The sequence below is a fragment of the Natator depressus genome, chromosome 6 (genome assembly GCF_965152275.1).
Source record: "Natator depressus isolate rNatDep1 chromosome 6, rNatDep2.hap1, whole genome shotgun sequence".
Lineage (NCBI taxonomy): Eukaryota > Metazoa > Chordata > Testudines > Cheloniidae > Natator > Natator depressus.
This window is the reverse complement of record NC_134239.1, coordinates 107,172,964-107,194,505: the sequence shown is the minus strand read 5'-3', so window position 1 is coordinate 107,194,505 and position 21,542 is coordinate 107,172,964. Positions and strand designations below refer to the sequence as shown.

The following is a 21,542-nucleotide window of genomic DNA, read 5'->3' as shown; positions in this document are numbered from 1 at the left end:
TCATCTTAACTTTGCGTACTTCCTAAGTATTGAGTGCTTGACTTTGTAACCTAGATAAATTCATTTTAGCATAATATTGTTAAAGTAATATTTATACATAATGTTTTAAATCAAGTAGTGGCTCGACCTATGTTCTTTAAGTCATAATGTAATGTAATATAAAGTAAGAAGTTCTCATAGCATTTCAGTTTACTTGGCAGTGGATGGGTGAGGAGTCTTGATTCAAAATAAATTTAGGATTTAAAAAATGACATGAAAACCTTTAATTTTCTTAATTTATTTAAATGTATATTTGAGATATTTTAGAGAAACAGGTTTTTTGTTATATTTCATGTGAAACAGTAAGTACATTTCTGAACTTTCTTGGGTTTTTTTTTGTTTTTTGTCCCGCCCCCCCCCCCCCCCCGTAGGCAGAAGAGTTGTTTCTTTGGGTTCCTAGAAAGTTGCTGATGACAGTTGAATCAGCTAAAAATTCAGTGTTGGGTAAGAGCAATTTTTGAGCTTCCTTATAGATGTGTACAATGGGAAGAGTTTCTTTGATACAGCATTACAAATTGACATGGGAATGGAATAGCAGTCTAAACATCAGGTTTTCAGTATCTAGAGTCTTGAAGTATCAGTTACCAGAATTTAATTTCCCTTTTCCATTCCTCCCTCTGCCGCCCTCTCCTCTTTCCCATCTCCTTCCCTGCCCCATGCACCAGGTATCTGCCTGGCTGCGATTCTCACCTGAGAGGGTGGATGCATTTCAGTGGTGATGGAATTCCTGATGTGTTTTGGTAGTTTCTAATGCATGTGGAGATGGTTTGTGCTATAAATGTAAATAGTGAGCTGCTTATATTTTGATACCTTACTTTGGATTAATCTTTTTTTTTTAACCATACAAAAATGTATCCGAATGTCTTAAAGATACCACGTAGCTGTATGACAGGCACGCAAGATAACCATCTCCTATCTCAGGCAGTGCTGTACACTGGTGACCCCAGACACTTTTATTTGGTACAATAGTCATGCACAGTTTTTAATTATATTAATTTAAAATACATTTAGTATAACTATTTTCCAGGCAATTAGTTCAGCCATTTACAATCTTTATGGTTAATTCAGGGTCCTTGTATTCTCAAGACCGAATTCTCCAGGCCATGGGCAATATCACATTGGCATTCCATCTTCTTTGTGAACGAGCCAATCCTAACTCTTTCTGGCTGCCATACATCCAAACTCTCCCCAGTGAATATGATACCCCTCTATACTTTGAAGAAGATGAAGTGCAGTATCTTCAGTCAACTCAGGCCATACATGATGTCTTCAGCCAATATAAAAATACAGCTAGACAGTATGCCTATTTCTACAAAGTCATTCAGGTAAGCAGCTTAAATTTAATGTATGGAATATATTGCACTTACGGGGTTTTGAGAGGAAAAGGGGTAAAATAATGACATTAAATGATAAAGTAATTTTTTATTGCTGTTAGAAAAACTGAAAATATGAGTCATTAACATACAACTTCTCACTTATGTTTGTCTATTGCTGATATGTCATATTTTAACAGGTTTGTTAAAATGTAACAGAATTTACAGGGAACAGTCAAACAATCATTTTAATTAAAGTAGGAGAAACTTAATTGTACAAGTCTTTCATTTATATCATATATGCACTGCTCTGTAATAGGTTTTCTTTAGTGTAATATAGCTCATTTGATTTTTTTTTTTTAAATACAACTGTGCCCATCTAGTAGCAAAATGGAAATGTGGAGATATTATACAAGAGTTTTTCTATACATTTCTCATCAAATTTCTGAAGTAATCCTTTAATTTACTTTGTCACAAAGTAGCAAATTATTGCTTTGGCATATAGGTATAATCAATATTGTGAGTGTATTGGGCTGTCATTGCCAAGGAAGCACTTGATATCCAGTCATCAAAGCTGCTTATGGCATTATCTGTGTATAAGGAGCACATGACACTCCGGGATTTCCAACAGGAGATTGTGGACTAGAGGGCATCTGTTTGGAAGTAGGAGTAGGTTGAAAGATATTGTTAAAACTAAGGAATAGCTTGGTCTTTCAAACAGTTTCTATTAACTACTTTCTTTCAGTTAACGAAGGTTAAAAAGTTCTGCTCATGAAGTTCTGCTCTGTTCAAAGAGGTTAGATAGGTTTACTCCCATCAGAATGTCAACTTGCCAACTGCTGTTAGTGCTTAATGCACTTAGACAATTTTTGAAAACGCAGTGCTTTGACAGATAATGTATGGTCATCAAAGGAAATGATACTCCTTTGGAGCCGAGTAGCATCATGGGAGCAGTGCTCTAGCGGAGAATGGTGGGCTCTTGCCTCCTGCCCTTGATTTGGGACAGAATTCACAGAAGGGTACTGAAGTCAACTCCGTGCACTGCGAAACCTCCCACTTCACTACTCATAGCTGGCAATCCACAGCTGCACTGCCAGCGATGCACTTCTGTCGGGGGGATGGGGGGAGTGTTATGAAGGGAGCATATAATGCCACATTAGTCATGCTGAGTAGTATCTTATCTTGCTCGAGTAGTTCTAATGATTTTAAAAGGAATTACTAGCACAGTATGAATATGATTAGCGCTTGGTGGAGCGTAGAGTACAGGCACTACGCATGTATCTATACACTGCATTGAAAGGCTCTGGCAGTGATGAGGCAGTGAGGAAAAGCTCATATATCCGGGAGTTGCCAAAGCCTTTCCCTGCTGGAGCCTTTACTGTGGTGGAGAAAGCAGGACACTACACTGCAAAAAATAGCAGTGTAGAAATGGGAGGCACTGTTTGGGCATATAGAGAACTGTGTAGGGTATATACACAGGGGTTCCGGCATGTAGAGCACTCTACTCACCTAAGCCACATCTCATGGTCTACACTGCTATTTTTATGTGTAATAGCTGGCATGTGCTGTCTGTACTCTACATGTCACATTAAGTGCAGGCATAGCCTCATTCCCTGATCCTGCAAATACATGTGTGCATGTGAATTTACTGCCATTACTTAGTCACATTGATTTCATTGGATTTACTTTTGGGTTTACTCCACAGTAGTAAAGTTAGGCATGTGCATAAGTGTTTGTCATGATCAGGGTCTTAGTTACTAAAATTAATCTAAGGCCAGTGCGAAAGCCTGGTTTGCTGAGAAAAGTGACTAAACGTAACGGACTTGTCTGCACGTAATAAGTTGCAGAATTTCTTTGCAATGACTTGCCAATATGCATAAACTGATACTACTGTGATTATGATGTTGTATAAGAATCTATGTAGAATACAATGTTATATAGTAAAGTATAAATAGAACAGTGGGGAGTGTGTGTCTGTTTAAGTTGCAAGTGATTGCTTAAATGTTTTGGCAAGGAAAAGAACATCTAAAGAATTTTTTATAACATTTGAGAGAGATCTCTTTTGTAGCCGATTGATAAACGTTAACTGAATTATATGATTAGCTTTGTGTTTCTTGTGATCTAAGTCAACTTGTGTAAAGGGGAGAGGATGTGGAAACTAGTTCAAGTCATTTGAACTTTAGATTAATGTGAATGTCCAGAATTGGCTCTCTCTAGTTCTGGTAGTCCTTGCTGCACCACATTATGTCCCCAGGTACCTGGAACCTTGCTTCTCATTGATGACCATTATGATTGCATGGCACCCAAACTGGAATGTTATATCTGTTCAGGTGTGACCGTTAAAGAATGTCTAACTCAGTTCAATTTTTATCTCCACCCCCCGCCCCCCCCCCCAACCCCCAAAAAAGAAAATCTAGCTGAGATCTTTTATGTGGAACTTCATCTTGCAACAAACTTGTGTGGCAAAAAATAAAAATCCGGCTTCTAACAGTGATGCGCGCACACAGCAGCCATGTGTCCGATCAAAAACGAGACAAGCCGCAAACAATCTCAATTTAGACTTAGCTATTGCTTTGATCCAGTATGTATTGAATTTTAAGATTTTATATTTCTTCAGTATTTAAAAATTACCATGAAAATAGCTTTGTAATTAATAAACTGGTTTGTGTTAGGCATTTGCAAACCATGTTGTAAATTGTGCTAGGATAGAAAAATTCTTTGGGAGAAGAAACTGGTGTGGCTTTCCAGGCAGAATATCTACAATAAATCAATAATTGGTTTTAGAACAGCATTAATTGGGAAATCTCCGTGGATGATCACACAGACTTCAGTATTCTATGTAGTAATATATTTGTATTTATATAAAGATTGGTGCGGTACTACTTTGATTCAGAAGTGTGGATTTACCTAATAATTCCAACTGTAATACCTTGTGGTGGTAATCAGCCTGATTCTGCTTGGTTTGGGATATGTTAATATTTTAGCTGGACTCCATGGAAGTTGTTTACATGATTCAGTAGATGGCACCCTTCCCTCTGAGTCAACATTAAATCAGTACTCCTCCAACAGGATGTTTACTAGTGGAAGTGGTGGTTTTTTGAATTAGTTGTTAAAACCAAGGTCCTGGGCACTTGCGAACATTAAAGATCCCCATGGCCCTTTTGGCAGACATACAGATGTCCTGGCCAGATTCCCTATACCTGAAACTCCTCTGTGGCATGCTTTTCTTCCTGCTTTAATAATTCAGCTGCATTATACAAAACTTTAAGCAGCTGCTGTTTCACCATAAAGTAGACTGCATTTCAGTGGTAGGTGAAGTGATCCCTTTATGCATATATAATTTATATATTAGTTTGTAGCACTTTGGTTTCCTTTGGAAAGAAAAGTGATATATAAATATATGGGGCCAGATTCACTGGTATGTTCCAGTTGCTTTGTGCCACTCAACAACACCAGGCAGCCATAAACCATTCTAACTGGCCAGTTAAGCTGGATTTACAGGTGTTTTGCATCAGTGGAGTAATCCACTATTGTGATATGGTGGTTGTGTATCTGGCCAAGTGTATTTATTAACTTGCATTCAGCAATAATGCACGAGTGAGATTTTCAACTTGTTTGGCACCAAGGGTTCCAAGAGATTCTCTTTATCAATGTCTTGGATGAAGACTTATGAGTAACTGGTATGGATTTTGCTCTTTGAAAAGAGCTCTAGGTTAACTCTAGTCTTCAGTATATGTTAGAGCTGTCAAGTGATTAAAAAAATTAATCGCGATTAATCGCACTGTTAAACAATAATAGAATACCATTTATTTAAATATTTTTTGGTGTTTTCTACATTTTCAAATATATTCAGTTGCAACACAGAGTACAAAGTGTACAATGCTCACTTTATATTTATTTTTTATTACAAGTACTTGCACTGTAAAAAACCAAAAAATCATATTTTTCAGTTCAATTAATAAAAGTAGTGTAGTGCAATCTCTTTATCATGAAAGTTAAACTTACAAATGTAGAATTATGTACAAAAAAACCTGCATTCAAAAATAAAACAATGTAAAGCTTTACACCCTGCAAGTCCACTCAGTCCTACTTCTTGTTCAGCCAGTTGCTCAGACAAACTAGTGTTTACACATTTGCAGGAGGCAATGCTGCCCGCTTCTTGTTTACAATGTCACCTGAAAATGAGAACAGGCGTTCTCATGCCACTGTTGTAGCCGGCATCACAAGATATTTATGTGCCAGATGCGCTAACTATTCATATGTCCCTTCATGCTTCAACCACCATTCCAGAGGACATGCGTCCAGGCTGATGACGGGTTCTGCTTGATAACAATCCAAAGCAGTACATGTTCATTTTCATTATCTGACTCAGATGCCACCAGCCGAAGGTTGATTTTCTTTTTTGGTGGTTCGGGTTCTGTAGTTTCCTCATCGGAGTGTTGCTCTTTTAAGACTTTTGAAAGCATGCTCCACACCTCATCCCTCTCAGATTTTGGAAGGCCCTTCAGATTCTTAAACCATGGGTCAAGTGCTGTAGCTGTCTTTCGAAATCTCACATTGGTACCTTCTTTGCATTTTGTCAAATCTGCAGTGAAAGTGTTCTTAAAATGAACAATGTGCTGGCTAATCATCTAAGACTGCTATAACATGAAATATATGCCAGAATGCGGGTAAAACAGAGCAGGGGACATACAATTCTCCCCCAAGGAGTTCAGTCACAGATTTAATTAATGCATTATTTTTTTTAACGAGCGTCTTCAGCGTGTCCTCTGGAATGGTGGCCGAAGCATGAAGGGGCATGTGAATGTTTAGCATATCTGGCACATAAATACCTGCAATGCTGGCTACAAACATGCCATGCAAATATCTGTTCTCACTTTCTGGTGACATTGTAAATAAGAGTGCAGCATTATCTTCTGTAAATGTAAACAAACTTGTTTCTCTTAGCGATTAGATGAACAAGAAGTAGGACTGAGTGAACTTGTAGGCTCTGAAGTTTCACATTGTTTTGTTTTTGAGTGCAGTTATGTAACAAAAAAAATCTATAAGTTGCACTTTCACAACAGAGATTTCACAACAGTACTTGTATGAGGTGAACTGAAAAATAAGATTTCTTTTGTTTATCTTTTACAGTGCAAATATTTATAATCAAGAATAATATACACTTCGATTTCAGTTACAACACAGAATACGTTATATATGAAAATGTAGAAAAAGATACAAAATATTTAATAAATTTCAATTGATATTCTGTTTAACAGTGCGATTAAAACTGCAATTAATTGCGATTAATTTTTTTGAGTTAATCGCATGAGTTAACTGCAATTAATCAATATATATTATATAGTATATGTAATAGCAAAATTATTCAAATAAACATTATCTACTGATTATAGAAAAGAAACATGTGCTTGGGGATCAAAGTTGTTTCCAAAACACAGAACAAGCATGATTTGATGTTCAGTTTTACAAATGGGGAAAATGAGAGCTAGGCCAGGTCTACACTAAAAACTTTTATGTAGTAATGTGTAGTAAAATTTGCTTTTGCTGGTATAACTTTTTTCACTTGGGGTACTGGTATAAGCTATACCAGCAAAAAAGTGCTTTTTTCCTTATATAAGCTGCGTCTACACTAAGAGGGCTTTTTTGCTGTGATAGCTGTATCAGCAAGTCCTTTCTAGCGTAGACTCTGCCTAAGTGACTCACCTAAGATCGCACAGTGAATCACTGGCAGATCTGGGTTTGGAATTTAGGAATTTTTGATTCCCAGGTTTTACTCATTCCATTTGCCATTAATGCATTGGGCTACAATGGCTGTACACTATCAAATGTTAATAGTCATTTTCATTTGCATTGGGGTTTGTGCTAGATCCCATTATGGAATGGTTTTGATTGGAGGTAGACCAGTGCTGGAGTTCTAAAAAAAGTAGTGAGGGAATGCAGGGTGTGGGAAGCCCTAAGAGGAAGCAGTGGGAGATTGGGGGTAGTGAGTGTAGAGCTGGGATGAAGATCGGGTGGTGGAAAACTCGGACTTTCCAGAGGAGCAGGGGTTGCACCCCACAAAGTCCATCCTGTCCTGGCCTTACCCCTGCCTGCGCTGGGATCTGTTGTCCAAGCAATCCTGCAGCCTGGCTCCTGACACTGCCTGACTCCAGCTCTGCCCCAGGCTTCTGGTGGATCCAGCCCCTATGTTCCCTTGCCCATTCCTGGCTGCAATGTCCCTGGCTCCCTCCGTGCTGACCTGTCACCAAGCCTGCACCTGCCCCCCCGCCCATCTAGGCACAGCACCTGCCTGCTCAGAGGACACTGTGTAGCCGAGAAGGGAAAGGAGCCATCTGAACTAGAACCAGCAGAAGTTCTAGAACGCAAGTTAATTTTGAACAGTTAAAATCTGTCCAAAAATTTAGTAGGTAAGGGTCAATGTTAACTGCCACATTGCACATCCTTTGGTTTATGACAGTGGTTCTCAGTGGTTTTGTACTAGTGACCCCTTTCACATAGCAAGCTTCTGAGTACGACCCCCCCCTTATAAATTAAAAACACTTTTAAATATATTTAATACCATTATAAATGCTGGAGGCAAAGTTGGGTTTGGGGTGGAAGCTGACAGCTCATGACCCCTCATGTAATAACCTCACAACCCCCTGAGGGGTCCCGACCCCTGGTTTGTGATATGTATTTTACAACTTTTTTTTTTTTTCCGGAGAGAGCTGGTAATTTGCAGAGTATTGTAGAATGCAGGAAAAATAGCAGGAGAACCGCTTCCCCCCAAATCCCCCTCACACATCTCTGTCCGCCACCAAAACAAAAAATCCTTTCTCATAAATCAGAAAAGCCCATAGCAATGTTGGTATAATTTTCCACACATGCACACAAATCACTTTTTGGGAAAAAGTCTAGCATTGAAAGTATTGATCCAAATGGTGAATGATTTTGGAAGTTATAAACCTGTGGAAATGGGACTGGGAGTAGGGCCAGAAATGAATTCATAATAAAAGCTGTCTTGCTTCCTAACCATAAAGGGTGCTACTCTATGCAGAGTGTAAGTTGCATGCTTTTCAGAGGGGAATACAGTATATGATTTTGTGCATCACTTATTTCCTTTAGTACTTCCCATGTTTTTAGTGTAGAAATTTGTATTAAAGCTGGCCCATGTGACCAGGATTTAGACATGCAGGCTAATCTTTTTGAATTTGATACTTGCCCCTGACAATACAAACCAGTCTTCCAACTTCCTCCACGCTCTTGCTAGCTTCTCCAACACAGAAGGCAGAACTTGTGGCATCTTAAAATAGGTGTTTTGATGATGGCTGCAAACATTAGAAGGAAGGATGAGACTATTGAGTGAAGTAAAAAGATTTTAACCCCTTCATTCTGGATTGGTTTTAGCTTGCACAATGTACCTGTTTTTAGTGACTCTAAGTGACTGCTCCATTAACCCACTAAATTCCCAAAATACTTCACAAATAAGGTTGATAGTCATTAAAACAGATTTGCTTTTCATGTGCATGCAGATTTAAATGTTGTTTGACTGGTGGTAGTCTGCTTTGTTTCACTAGCTTCTCCATAAACAGGGTATTCTCATAAGAGCATATTTCTAAACCCTTCCCAAAGTGATTAGCCTTGGATACACGTGAAGAACAGACAGACTTCTGCTTTTAACAGCTGTTACAAGCTAAACTGTAGTCTGGTTTGATAAGCAAAAACAGGTGTGAGGTTGAGCAGACAAAAATAAACCCTTGAGCACGTTAGCCAGGACCTATAAACCAAACTGAACCCTTTTTAAATGTATGTAATTTGATAACTAAAAAATAGTTAAGGGAAAAAATTCTTGCAGATGGACTTGAAAGGTATATTTGGGCCCTGGAACGCTACTTATAAAGAGCAAGAAATTTTGAAATCAGTAGCCTTGTATCTAAGTAGCTTTTCTTTTAAGAGGTTTTTATAGCTTGTTCCAAAGAGAACTTTTGTATACCACAGGGTTTTTTTTTCTTTCCTGGATAAGCGTGTGTGTAACTTCTATTAACACTTGTGGGCATTGTATGTGCACTGAAGGGTGAACAGAGTCCAAATGTTTGTGGTTTAATGTTGGGGCGGGGGGGTTGGTTTCTGCACTGAAATGTGGCATTATAAGCACAAGAGGGAGCCATATAGTTTAGTCATTCACTATGAGATTTTGTTATATTTTCTTCATGGCTTTTTGAAGGAGTATGCCTTGGATTTCCTGGTTGATTTTTTTCCTCCCAGCTGCATCTGGTTGCATGTTTGTAGTTAACTTCAGAGTGGTTTCTGCATAGATCAGTGCAAGACATCAGGAGTACTCTATGGCAAATGGAAATGCTGGAATGCTACTTTAATTCTCCCTCACACCAAAGGGCCAGTGGCTGTAGATTACAGCATTTTCTCCCCAAGAGTGATGGAGGGTGGTGTTCTTCTATTGGCTGCCCCATTTTAAGACAACTATTTAATTGGTAGTTGTAGTTAATTTTTAAAATCATGTTAAAATTAAAATGGAAAATTAATAGGGCTGTCAAATGATTTAAAAAATAATCATGATTAATCACACTGTTAATAGAATACCGATTGCAATTTATTACAAATATTTGTGGTTTTTCTACATTTTCAAATATATTGATTTCAGTTACAACACAGAATACGAAAAGAAAAGGAGTATTTGTGGCACCTTAGAGACTAACCAATTTAGTCTAAGGTGCCATAAGTACTCCTTTTCTTTTTGCGAATACAGACTAACACGGTTGTTACTCTGAAACCTGACAGAATACAAACTGTATAGTGCTCACTTTATATTATTTTTATTATAAATATTTGCACTGCAAAAAAATAGCATTTTTCAATTCACCTCATACAAATACTGTATTGTGATCTCTTTATTGCGAAAGTGTAACTTACAAATGTAGATTTTTTGTTACATAATTGCACTCAAAAACAAAACTGTGTAAAACTTTAGCGCCTGCGAGTCCACTCAGTCCTACTTCTTGTTCAGCCACTTGCTAAGACAGACAAGTTTGTTTACGTTTACAGAAGATAATGCTGCCCGCTTCTTATTTACAATGTCACCTGAAAGTGAGAACAGGTGTTCGTGTGGCAGTTTTGTAGTCAGCTTTGCAGGGTATTTACATTCCTGATATGCTAAAGATTTGTATGCCCCTTCATGCTTCGGCCACCATTCCAGAAGGCATGCTTCCATGCTGATGATGGGTTCTGCTGAATAACAATCCAAAGCCATGTGGAGCGACACATGTTCATTTTCATCATCTGAGTCAGATTCCAGCAACAAAAGGTTGATTTTCTTTTTTGGTGGTTCGGGTTCTGTAGTTTCTGCATCGTAGTGTTGCTCTTTTAAGACTTCTGACAGCATGTTCCATATCTCATCCCTCTGATTTTGGAAGGCACTTCAGATCCTTAAACTGTGGGTCAAATGCTGTAGCTATCTTTCAAAATCTCACGTTGGTACCTTCTTTGCATTTTGTCAAATCTGCAGTGAAAGTATTCTTAAAATGAACAACTTGCTGGGTCATCATTGGAGACTCTTATGACAAGAATGCTGGTAAAACACAGAGCACATTTTTTTAAAGAAAGACATCAGCATGGAAGCATGTCCTCTGGAATGGTGGCCGAAGCATGAAGGGACATACGAATGTTTAGCATATCTGGCACATAAATACCTTGCAAAACTGACTACAGAAGTGCCACACTACCACCTGTTCTCGCTTTCAGGTGACATTGTAAACAAGAAGCGGACAGCATTATCTTCTGTAAACGTAAACAAACTTGTTTGTCTTAGCAAGTGGCTTTCAGGTGACATTGTAAACAAGTTAATAAGAACTATAGTTGGGGCAGGGGGACAGTCAGTGGCAGGCAGAAGATGGTCTGGTAGTATAGTATGCAATTGGATGGTGTAAATTCAACATGTTTGGGGTTGGATTCGTCTGAGTTTGGGCTTTAGAGCAGAGCGTAAACCAGGTCAGGTATTCCAATTTGTTTGACTACATGTAATATAGAAATGTTACCTAGCTAAATACACCATATTAGAGAAGAAGTTGTGGAGGCTGAAATCCTAATACAGCATTAGCAGTACAAGCTACCACATACTTTTTTTTATACAGGTGTGCTTCAGTATTGTTATGGAATATCCACGTCTTGGCAGTGGAACAATAGTTCACTCATCAAGGAATAAATGAGCATACACTCTCTAGTTGGGCTAATAACAAGGGTACTAGTTACAATGGTGCCTTTGTGTGTTCTGTTGCCAGTAGAGAACTATACTAAGACCACCAAGACCATTTAACATAATACACCTCTACCCCAATAGAACGCGGTCCTCAGGAGCCAAAAAATCTTACTGCTTTATAGGTGAAACCGCGTTATATCGAACTTGCTTTGCCTCGAGCATTTCCGTTATTAATAGTCACTTCCCGCCCCCTGACTGACCCCTCAGAACTCCCGACCCATCCAACTCCCCTCCCTGTCCTCTGAACTGCCCTGACCCCTATCCACACCCCCGCCCCCTGACAGGCCCCCCGGGACTCCAATGCCCCTGTCCCCTGACTGCCCCGCCCCAAGAACCTCCAAACCGTCCAACCCCCCCTCCCCCGTCCCCTGACCGCCCCCCAAGACCCTCTGCCCCTTATCCAACCCCTCGGCCCTGGCCCGGCACCCTTAACATGCCACTCAGAGCAGTGTGTTGGAGCCAGACGCGCTGATCCGCCTGAGTGTGTAGCCTCACCACCCAGAGCACTGCTTTACCGCGTTATATCCGAAATTGTGTTCTATCGGGTCGCGTTATATCGGGGTAGAAGTGTATACTAAACAGCAGTGGTGGATTTCTGACACTGCTGGCTTGGGAATAGCAATTTAAAAATGAAAAGCTTGATATTCCTTTACCCAGATCTCTTAGAGCAAAATGTAAAATCTGTGTTTTGGAACTGTAGAGTTATATACATCCTATGGAGATTCTGCTGTTGGCTTTTTTGCTGGTCACTCGGTGACATTAGTAAAGTTCCAACAGACTGAATTTGCAATAAAGATTTCATTAATATGTTTTTTTATGAAGGTCTGGGTAACTTTCTGATACTCAGATTGTTCTGTATGTTGTCCGAATATTCACACACTCTTAATGGAATCAATGTAATGTGATGGTATACTTATCTCCTTGCCAGGCATCACTCCAGTCAAGCTTGGGAAAGAATGTCTTTTTCCTCAAGTTATATAAAGTGGAGTCCCTTAAATGATGAACTCACGTTTAAAGTGTGGTGACATCCCTTTCTGTCGGTTGATTGTAGAAAGGTGTTGTTGGCTTCACCTGTTGAGGAAGGCATTTATATTTTTCTAGATCAGGGATTCCTCAAACTTCATTGCACTGTAACTCCCTTCTGACAACAAAAATTACTACATGTCCCCAGGAGGGGGGACTGAAGCCTGAGCCCACCAAAGCCCTGCTGCCCCAGGCAAAGGGGCCAAAGCTGAAGCCTGAGCCCCACCATCCTGGGCAGGTGCCAAAGCCCAAGGGCTTCAGCCTTGGGAGGGGGAAATTGTAGCCTGAGCCCCGCCACCCAAGGCTGAAAACCCTTGTACTTTGGTCCCAGGCCCTCGCAAGTCTAATGCCAGTCCTGGCGACTCCATTAAAACAGGGTCGCTGCCCACTTTGGGGTCAGGACCCACAGTTTGAGAACTTCTCTTCTAGACAGTATAAAGAATGAGAAGAAATAAAAATTAAAAGTGACTAGCTTTAAAAGTAAGTTTCACTTGGAACTGCAGTACTTGCCAACTCAAACACAGTACGCAGTTTGGGTTACAGAATGGTTGGGTGAAGAAGGCCTATTGTCTTTTGGAATTGCACATCTGGCTGCTGTCCTTCTTCCTCTCTTTTGGCATCCATGCTGTCAATGGTGTGTGGGAAGAAGATGAAGGAAGCAGGTCTGGGTACCCTGTCCTTTTCAGTATTTCTTCATGTGATAGGGGTTGAACTGTCTAAGGGGAAAAAGGCATTTACGAGGGAGCTCACTGAAGGTACAACTGCACTCTCACTGTCTCTATATCAGGAGTTTTCAACCTCAGATTTGCAAGCAGGTGTCAAGGAGTCACAGTTGCCCTTCCCTTTGCATATTATAAGTGGGAACTCCTTCCAAAATATCATGAAAAAGGAGCTATGGAAAAGGTTGAGGATTATTAGTCTGTGTGATGATGGGGGAAGTAAATGACTGCAGCCACTACCAATCAAGAGTGTATATCCAGCTGTTCCTTCCCAAGTGTTCCGGATTGACCGGCCTCTGGATCCTAGAACAGGTAACTTGTGTCATGATTGCGTGTGTTTGAGGGGGCTAGAATGGCACTGCTATCTCAACTGGCTATGTGCGGTTTTTTGCAAGTGGTGATGTACAAAAGAAATGGAATGGAAGATGCAATTAAACTCTGCTATGCCAGGAAGTGTCATTTTACACCATTCTCACCACATGAATCCTGCTGTAATGTAGGAATGACACAGAACATCCAATCAATATTTATCATATGCAATAAAAAAAAATCACTGACACAAACTTACAGTACTTTCAGGTGCCTCATCAAGTCAGTAGGTGAATTATATAACTTTAATTAATTACTGTCCTGTGGCGCCTTTTTAAAGTTTAGAGCTCCATTCTGCTCTTGTGTTAGAACATTCTGGTTTGTAATATTTTTTTTCTCACCTTAGAAAATCTAGCACCTACTTTTATAATAGACACACTCCTAGCAGTTAATAAAACAAGTTAAGTGAATGTTTTGACATGTACCTCTGTAGAAGTAAACTATTATTACAAAGTAGAAGACATCTTGTAGTTTTCTTCGTATCCTCCATTCTGGACTGATGGGTTACCTCATTATGTTAGGCAGCACATATTCAATAGAAGATGGGAATTCTTGATTCTCTCTAGATCACTTGGATCCTCCTTTCTGAAATCTTTATTTAGTTTAGCTTAAGGGCAATTGTAGCCTCAGTACTTCTGTACAGAGAAGTGTTTCTCTTTAAGGCTCCTGCTTCAAAGGATTTCCACAGCTGGGAAGGGGACAGTACCCAGCAATTACTGATAGAACTTCCTACTTGTGGCCCGGAGTGTGTGTGTTTTCACCTTGGCCTGAAACCATCATGTAGTATCCAACTTGTCTCTTAATGAAATTTCCCCATGTTAATGAATGCATTGGAAAGGGGAGACTTCACTGAGGGTGGGGAGGGAAAAAAATTCTGCTTGGTCAAAAGAAAAACCCTTGAGCTTAATGTTCAAAGGCGTGAAAGCTAACAAGGTGGAAGCTTAAGCTGGGTTTGGCTTTGAGTACCTCAAGTAACCTTACCATTATTTTTTGCTTGGGATGCCACAGTATAATCCACACTGAGTGGGATTCTTTCCAGAGATGATATGCAGAAGTAAAGCCTGACACAACTTCAGTAACACAGAATAGTTTCTTTATGATATTGACACCTGATTTAGTGATATTGATGCAGAAATTGTCCAATATCTTTTCCTTTTGGGATGTGTGTGCTTGAAACTATATTCTTCCGAGAGGGACAGGAAGAAGGTTCCCCAAGACTCCTTCCACTGTCTTTGTCAACAAGAATAGGAAGCAAAGTTGTACTACAACCTCTGTCGTAATTTAATCCGAATGGAAGTGTAAGTATGATGATTGAGCCAGAACACAGAGGTGTGTGAACTCAGCTCTTGGCTCCTGATTCAGCAAAGCACTGAGCACATGCTTAGTACTTTTTAGAATCAGGGACTTGGTGGCTGCTGTTGCTTTCATCCAGGTGATAAAGTCCTGTTACAATAGTAACATAAAAGAGAAATTCTTCAAGGAAGAGCTTCTAAAACTGAGGCTAACCTAACTAGGTCAGTCAGAAAGGTCCTGGTGTTGTAGCAGTTTTTGCTATTAGCCAGGATGGGCAATCCTCCCTGAATTTATCTAGTTATTTTTTTAACCCTGTTAAAGTCTGGACCTTCACAACGTCCTCTGGCAAAGAGTTCCACAGGTTGTGTATTGTGTGAAGAAATACTTCCTTTTGTTTGTATTAAACCTGCTGCCTATTAATTTCATTTGATGACCCCTAGTTCTTTTGTTATGAGATGTAATGATAATCAATGGGACATGGTAATACCAGAGTACAAAATATATAGGAATGAAGGAGTAGGTTGTGTTGATGGTGGAGTGACAGTATGAGAGTCAATTAAAGTATCGCTTAAATCAGCCTCTGTACCAGATGACTGGAGGGTAGCTAATGTAACACCAATTTTTAAAAAAGGCTTCAGAGGCAATCCTGGCAATTTACAGGCCAGTAAGTTTTACTTCAGCACCAGACAAATTGGTTGAATCTATAGTAAAGAATAGAATTATCAGACACACGTTTGAATATAATTAAGGCTACATTTAAGTCACGGAGGTCATGGAAGTCATGGAATCCCTGACTTCCAGAGACCTTCCTGAAATTCTCTGCTTCAGCCCAGGGCCTGCAGGACTCTGGAGCTGGCAGCCAGTGGGGCCCTGGCAGGGTTCCAGTGCTATGAGGCCCTCTGCAAGGTTCCAGCAACAGGTGACAGACTCCTGAGGGGGCTATCCTCAGGGTTCCAGCGACGGGTGACAGCCTTGCGTGCATTGGTATGGGGGACATGCCTCAGACGAGCAGCTGGGGGTGTCCCATTTTCTCTTCGGGAAATATGGTCACCCTGCAGCTCCCAGATGCTGTGGGCGGAGAGGGCCTCCTCTCCCCCACACGCCCCCATGCAGCTTCCAGGTGCCACTGGCAGAGTGGGAACGCCACAGCTCTCAGCCACCACTGTGGCGGGGGAAACCATGGAACCGCAGCAGCAAAAGTCACAGACAGGGCACGGCTTCTGTGACTTTTTGTTTATTGCCCATGACCTGTCTGATTTTTACTAAAAATAACCATGACAAAATCTTAGCCTTAAATAAAATATCTTGGGGAAGAGTCAACATGGCTTTTGTAAAGGGAAATCATGCCTCATCAATGTATTAGAATTTTTTGAAGGTGTCAACAAGCATGTGGACGAGTGATCCAGTGGTTACTGTGTAGTTGGACTTTCAGAAAGCTTTTGACAAAGTGTCTCACCAAAGGCTCTTAAGCAAAGTAAGCAGTCCTGGGATCAGAGGGAAGGTCCTCTCATGGATCAGTAACTGGTTAAAAGATAAGAAACAAAGAATAGGGATAAATGGTCAGTTTTCACAGAGGAGAGGTAAATAATGGGGATTCCCCAAGGATCTGTATTGGGACCAGTGCTTTTGAACATATTCATAAAAGATCTGGAAAAAGGGGTGAACAGTGAGGTGGCAAAATTTGCAGATGACGCAAAATTACTCAAGATAGTTAAGTCCAAAGCTGACTGTGAAGAGTTACAAAGGACACTCACTAAACTGGGTGATTGGGCAACAGAATGGCAGATGAAATTCAGTGTTGATAAATGCAAAGTAATGCACATTGGAAAAAATAATCCCAACTACACATACAATATGATGGGGTCTAAATTAGCTGTTAACACTCAAGAAAGAGCTCTTAGTGTGATTGTGGATAATTCTCTGAAAACATCTGCTCTGTGTGCAGCGGCAGTCAAAAAAGCTAATAGAATCATAGAACTAGAAGGGACCTTGAGAGGTCATCTAGTCCAGTCCCCTGCACTCAAGGCAGGACTACGTATTATCTACCATCCCTGACAGGTGTTTGTCCAACCTGCTCTTAAAAATCCCCAATGATGGAGATTCCACCACCTCCCTAGGCAGTTTATTCCAGTGCTTAACCACTTCCTTAACCACTGACAGGAAGTTTTCCTAATGTCCAACCTAAACCGCCCTTGCTGTAGTTTAAGCCCATTGTTTCTTGTCCTATCCTCAGAGATAAAGAAGAACAATTTTTCTCCCTCCTCCTTGTAACAACCTTTTATGTACTTTGAAAACTGTTATCATGTCCCTCCCCTCAGTCTTCTCTTCTCCATACTAAACAAACCCAATTTTTTCAATCTTCCCTCATAGGTCATGTTTTCTCGAACTTTAATCTTCTCTGGACTTTCTCCAATTTGTGCACATCTTTCCTGAAATGTGGTGCCCAGAACTGAACACAATACTCCAGCTGAGGCCTAATCAGTGCGAGTAAAGCGGAAGAATTACTTCTCGCATCTTGCTTACAATACTCCTTCTAATACATCAAAGAATGTTGTTTGGTTTTTTTGCAACAGCTTTGCATCAGTAACTTTTATTATCAGGATGGGAGGCCTCACATCAAGGCCAAGAGACAGGGAGTTAGAGACTGACAAAAACCAGATACTGCAAATCAAGGCAGGCTGGAGACGAGGAGGAGGATTTTCACATGGATTCAGTATCTAAGGATTACTCCTCCTGGTGTATGATGTGCTGGCATTTAAACAATGGTGGGTCCCAAACCAAAATGGAGTCACATGTGCTAACTTTTCCTTAACAAGCGTTACGCTGTTGACTCATATTTAGCTTGTGATCCACTATGACCCCCAGATCCCTTTCCACAGTACTCCTTCCTATACAGTCATTTCCCATTTTTTATGTGTGTAACTGATTGTTCCTTCCTAAGTGGAACACTTTGCATTTGTCCTTATTGAATTTCATTCTATTTACTTCAGACTATTTCTCCAGTTTGTCTAGATCATTTTGAATTTTAATCCTATTCTCCAAAGCACATGCAACCCCTCCCAGCTTGGTATCATCTGCAGACTTTATAAGTGTACTTTCTATGCCATTATCTAAATCATTGATGAAGATACTGAACAGAACCGACCCAGAACTGATCCCTGCCGGACCTCACTCATTATGCCCTTCTAGCATGATTGTGAACCACTGATGATAACTCTCTGGGAATGATTTTCCAACCAGTTATGTACCCACCTTATAGTAGCTCCATCTAGGTTGTATTTCTCTAGTTTGTTTATGAGAAGGTCATGCGAGACCGTATCAAAAGCCTTACTAAAGTCAAGATATACTACATCTACCGCTTCCTCCCTATCCACAAGGCTTGTTACCCTGTTAAAGAAAGCTATCAGGTTGGTTTGACATGATTTGTTCTTGATAAATCCATGCTGACTGTTATTTATCACCTTATTATCTTCTAGGTATTTGCGAATTAATTGCTTAATTATTTGCTCCATTATCTTTCCAGGTACAGAAGTTAAGCTGACTGGTCTGTAAAATAAACAGGAACCATTAGGACAGGGATAGATAATAAAACAGAAAATATAATCATGTCGCTTTATAAATCCTTGGTATGCCCATACCTTGAATACTGCATGCAGTTTTGGTTACTCCATCTCAAAAAAGAATTAGAAAGGTACAGAGGTGGGCAACAAAAATGATTAGGGGTTTGGAACAACTTCCAAAGAAGGAGAGATTAAAAAGATTGGAACTGTTCATCTTAGAAAAGCATTGACAGGGGGAGCTATGATTAGACATCTATAAAATCATGAATGGTCTAGAGAAAGTGAATAGGGGCATGTTATGTACTTTTTCATGTGACATAAGAACTAGGAGTCACTCAATGAAATTAATAGGCAGCCGGTTTAAAACAAGCATAAGGAAGTACTTCTTCACACAATGCACAGTCAACCTGTGGAACTTGTTACCATGGGATGTTGTGAAGGCCAAAAAAAAAAAAAACAGGGTTAAAAAAAGAATTAGGTTCATGGAGGATAGATCCATCAGTGTCTATTAGGCACATGGTCAGGTGCGGAACCCCATGCTCTTGGTGTCCCTAGCCTTTGATTGCCAGAAGTTGTAATGGAGATGGATCACTTGAAATTGCCGTGTTCTGTTCATTCCCTCTGAAAGCTCTGGCTCTGGCCACTGTCAGAAGACAGGATCCTGGGCTAGATGGACCATTGGTCTGACACAGTATGACTGGTCTTACGTTCTAGTAGTGTAAAGTAAAAAATTGTTCTTTTTCTATTGTGCCTGAGAAATAACGTGAAGGAAGGGAAGAACCTTACTTTTACAAAGTTGCACACATATACCATCTTGATATGTCAGTTGCCCAAGAGGGCAAAAGTGTTCAATAACTTCACCTCTCACCACCCCCATATCTGGCTGTCAGACTGGCTGCTAGCCTTGGTGGTGGTCTTAGTTGCTAGAGTAGAACCCTTTCTTTCATCAGTGTGGCTGCAGGCAATCTGGCAGCAGCCACTGCTACTTTAAATACTTCTGTTTGTTTTGAGACATCCTCCAACTATATATAAGCAAGTTTTGAAATTTGGAGGAAGGTTTTTTTTAGACTGAACAGTACAGTAACTCCTCACTTAACGTCCTCCCGCTTAATGTTGTTTCAAAGTTACGTTGCTGCTCAATTAGGGAACATGCTTGTTTAAAGTTGTGCAGTGCTCCCCTATAATGTCGTTTGGCTCCCTGCTCTGTACATTGCATGCAAGATTTTGTGGAAGAGCAGCAACTTTACAAGGGAGCATTGCACAAGTTCCTCTTCTCCGCCTCCTCCCCCTCCCTCCCAGCACTTCCCACCACCACCAAACAGCTGTTTGGCAGCGCTTAAGACTTTCTGGGAGGGAGGGGGAAGAGCGGGAAAGCGCTGTATCTCCACTCCTCCCCCTCCCTCCCAGAAAGTCCTAAGCCCACCAAACAGCTGTTTGGTAGTAAGCCCACCAAACAGCTGTTTGGTAGTAAGCCCACCAAACAGCTGTTTGGTAGTAAGCCCACCAAACAGCTGTTTGGTAGTAAGCCCACCAAACAGCTGTTTGGTAGTAAGCCCACCAAACAGCTGTTTGGTACTGCTTAGGATGTTCTGGGGGCGGGGAAGGAGCGGGGATGCGGCGTGCTCCGGAGAGGAGGTGGAGTGGGGGTGGGAAGAGGTGCGCCTGGAGTCGAGCGGGGATGGGAAGAGGTGGGCCTGGAGCATCCCCCAGCAAAGTCGGCGCCTGTTCTTCTCTGGGTAAGCTGCCACTGCTGCTGTGAAGGTGCTTCCTAGTGTCCTTGCCTGCAGCCGGCTGTGCCTGTGTGGTGTAAGCCGGGGGCACTTCCCAACCACAGTACAGTAGTGTACAGCAGTGCTTCTCAAGCTATCTGATGTGGGGGACCGGCAATTTTTTTTCCAACGTGCGTGCAGACCGGCAGCCAATGGCTCTGGTCCGCGAACCACCACTTTGAGTAGCACTGCTGTACAGTATATAATGCCTTTTGTCTGCCCCCAAAAAATTTCCTTGGAACCTAACCCTCCACATTTACATTAAATCTTATGAGAAAATTGGATTCGTTTAACATCGTTTCACTTAAAGTTGCATTTTTCAGGAACATAACTACAACGTTAAGTGAGGAGTTACTGTACCATTTGGAAGTAGACACCCAGAAATGTAAATACACCAACCCTTGATTTTGCTGCATTTGGCCACCACAGGATGCCAACTCTGACAGTATTATCCCAAAAAGGTTTACTAACTTTTTGTTTAAATATACAATAGAACCTCAGAGTTATGAACACCTTGGGAATGGAGGCTGTTCGTAACTTTGAAATGTATGTAACTCTGAACAAATAAGATTGATTCTTATGATTCAAGATTGATTCGTTATGATTCTTTCAAAAGTTTACAACTGAAGATTGACTTAATACAGCATTGAAACTTTGCTATGCAGAAGAAAAATGTGCTTTCCCTTTATTTGTTTTAGTAGTTTACGTTTAACACAGTACTGTATTGTGTTTTGGTTTTTTTTGGGTTTCTGCTACTACCTGATTGTATACTTGCAGTTCCAAATAAGGTATGTGGTTGACTGGTCAGTTTGTAACTCTGGTGTTTGTATGGGGTTTGTTCCTCTATAATGACTATTTTGATAGAATGTAAAGGCCTGCATTTAAATGAGAATACTCACTTGATGTTCTCATTTTTAACTTAAAAAAAAAAAATTAAAGCTATTCAAAGCTGTTTCGTACAGACTTGATTAGTTTGAATTAGAGTTCATGTAATGCTGAATGCCATATTTTATAGCTGCTCCCTAAAGGTCTGGCTGCATAAGCTTAAAAAAGCAATGTCTGATTTTGTTACATATTAAGTGTTTGTTTAGTTTAAATACATGTCTGTATCTTTTTTGATCAACTTGGAAAATTTGCATGCTATGCAGCAGCCATCTTCTATACTTTATTAAATATCTGTCAATTATAAATATCAAGGTTTTACA

At 40.4% G+C, this 21,542-nt stretch overlaps 1 protein-coding gene across 1 annotated transcript in view; it reads left to right on the top strand.

Moving 5' to 3' along the window:
- The window catches only part of SETD3 (SET domain containing 3, actin N3(tau)-histidine methyltransferase), a 72,169-nt gene that overhangs the window by 29,159 nt on the left and 21,468 nt on the right, over positions 1–21,542 (top strand). The window contains exons 5-6 of the mRNA XM_074956207.1: positions 411–483; positions 1,108–1,364. Coding sequence (XP_074812308.1) covers positions 411–483; positions 1,108–1,364 — 330 coding nt within the window. The remainder of the gene's footprint in view (positions 1–410; positions 484–1,107; positions 1,365–21,542) is intronic.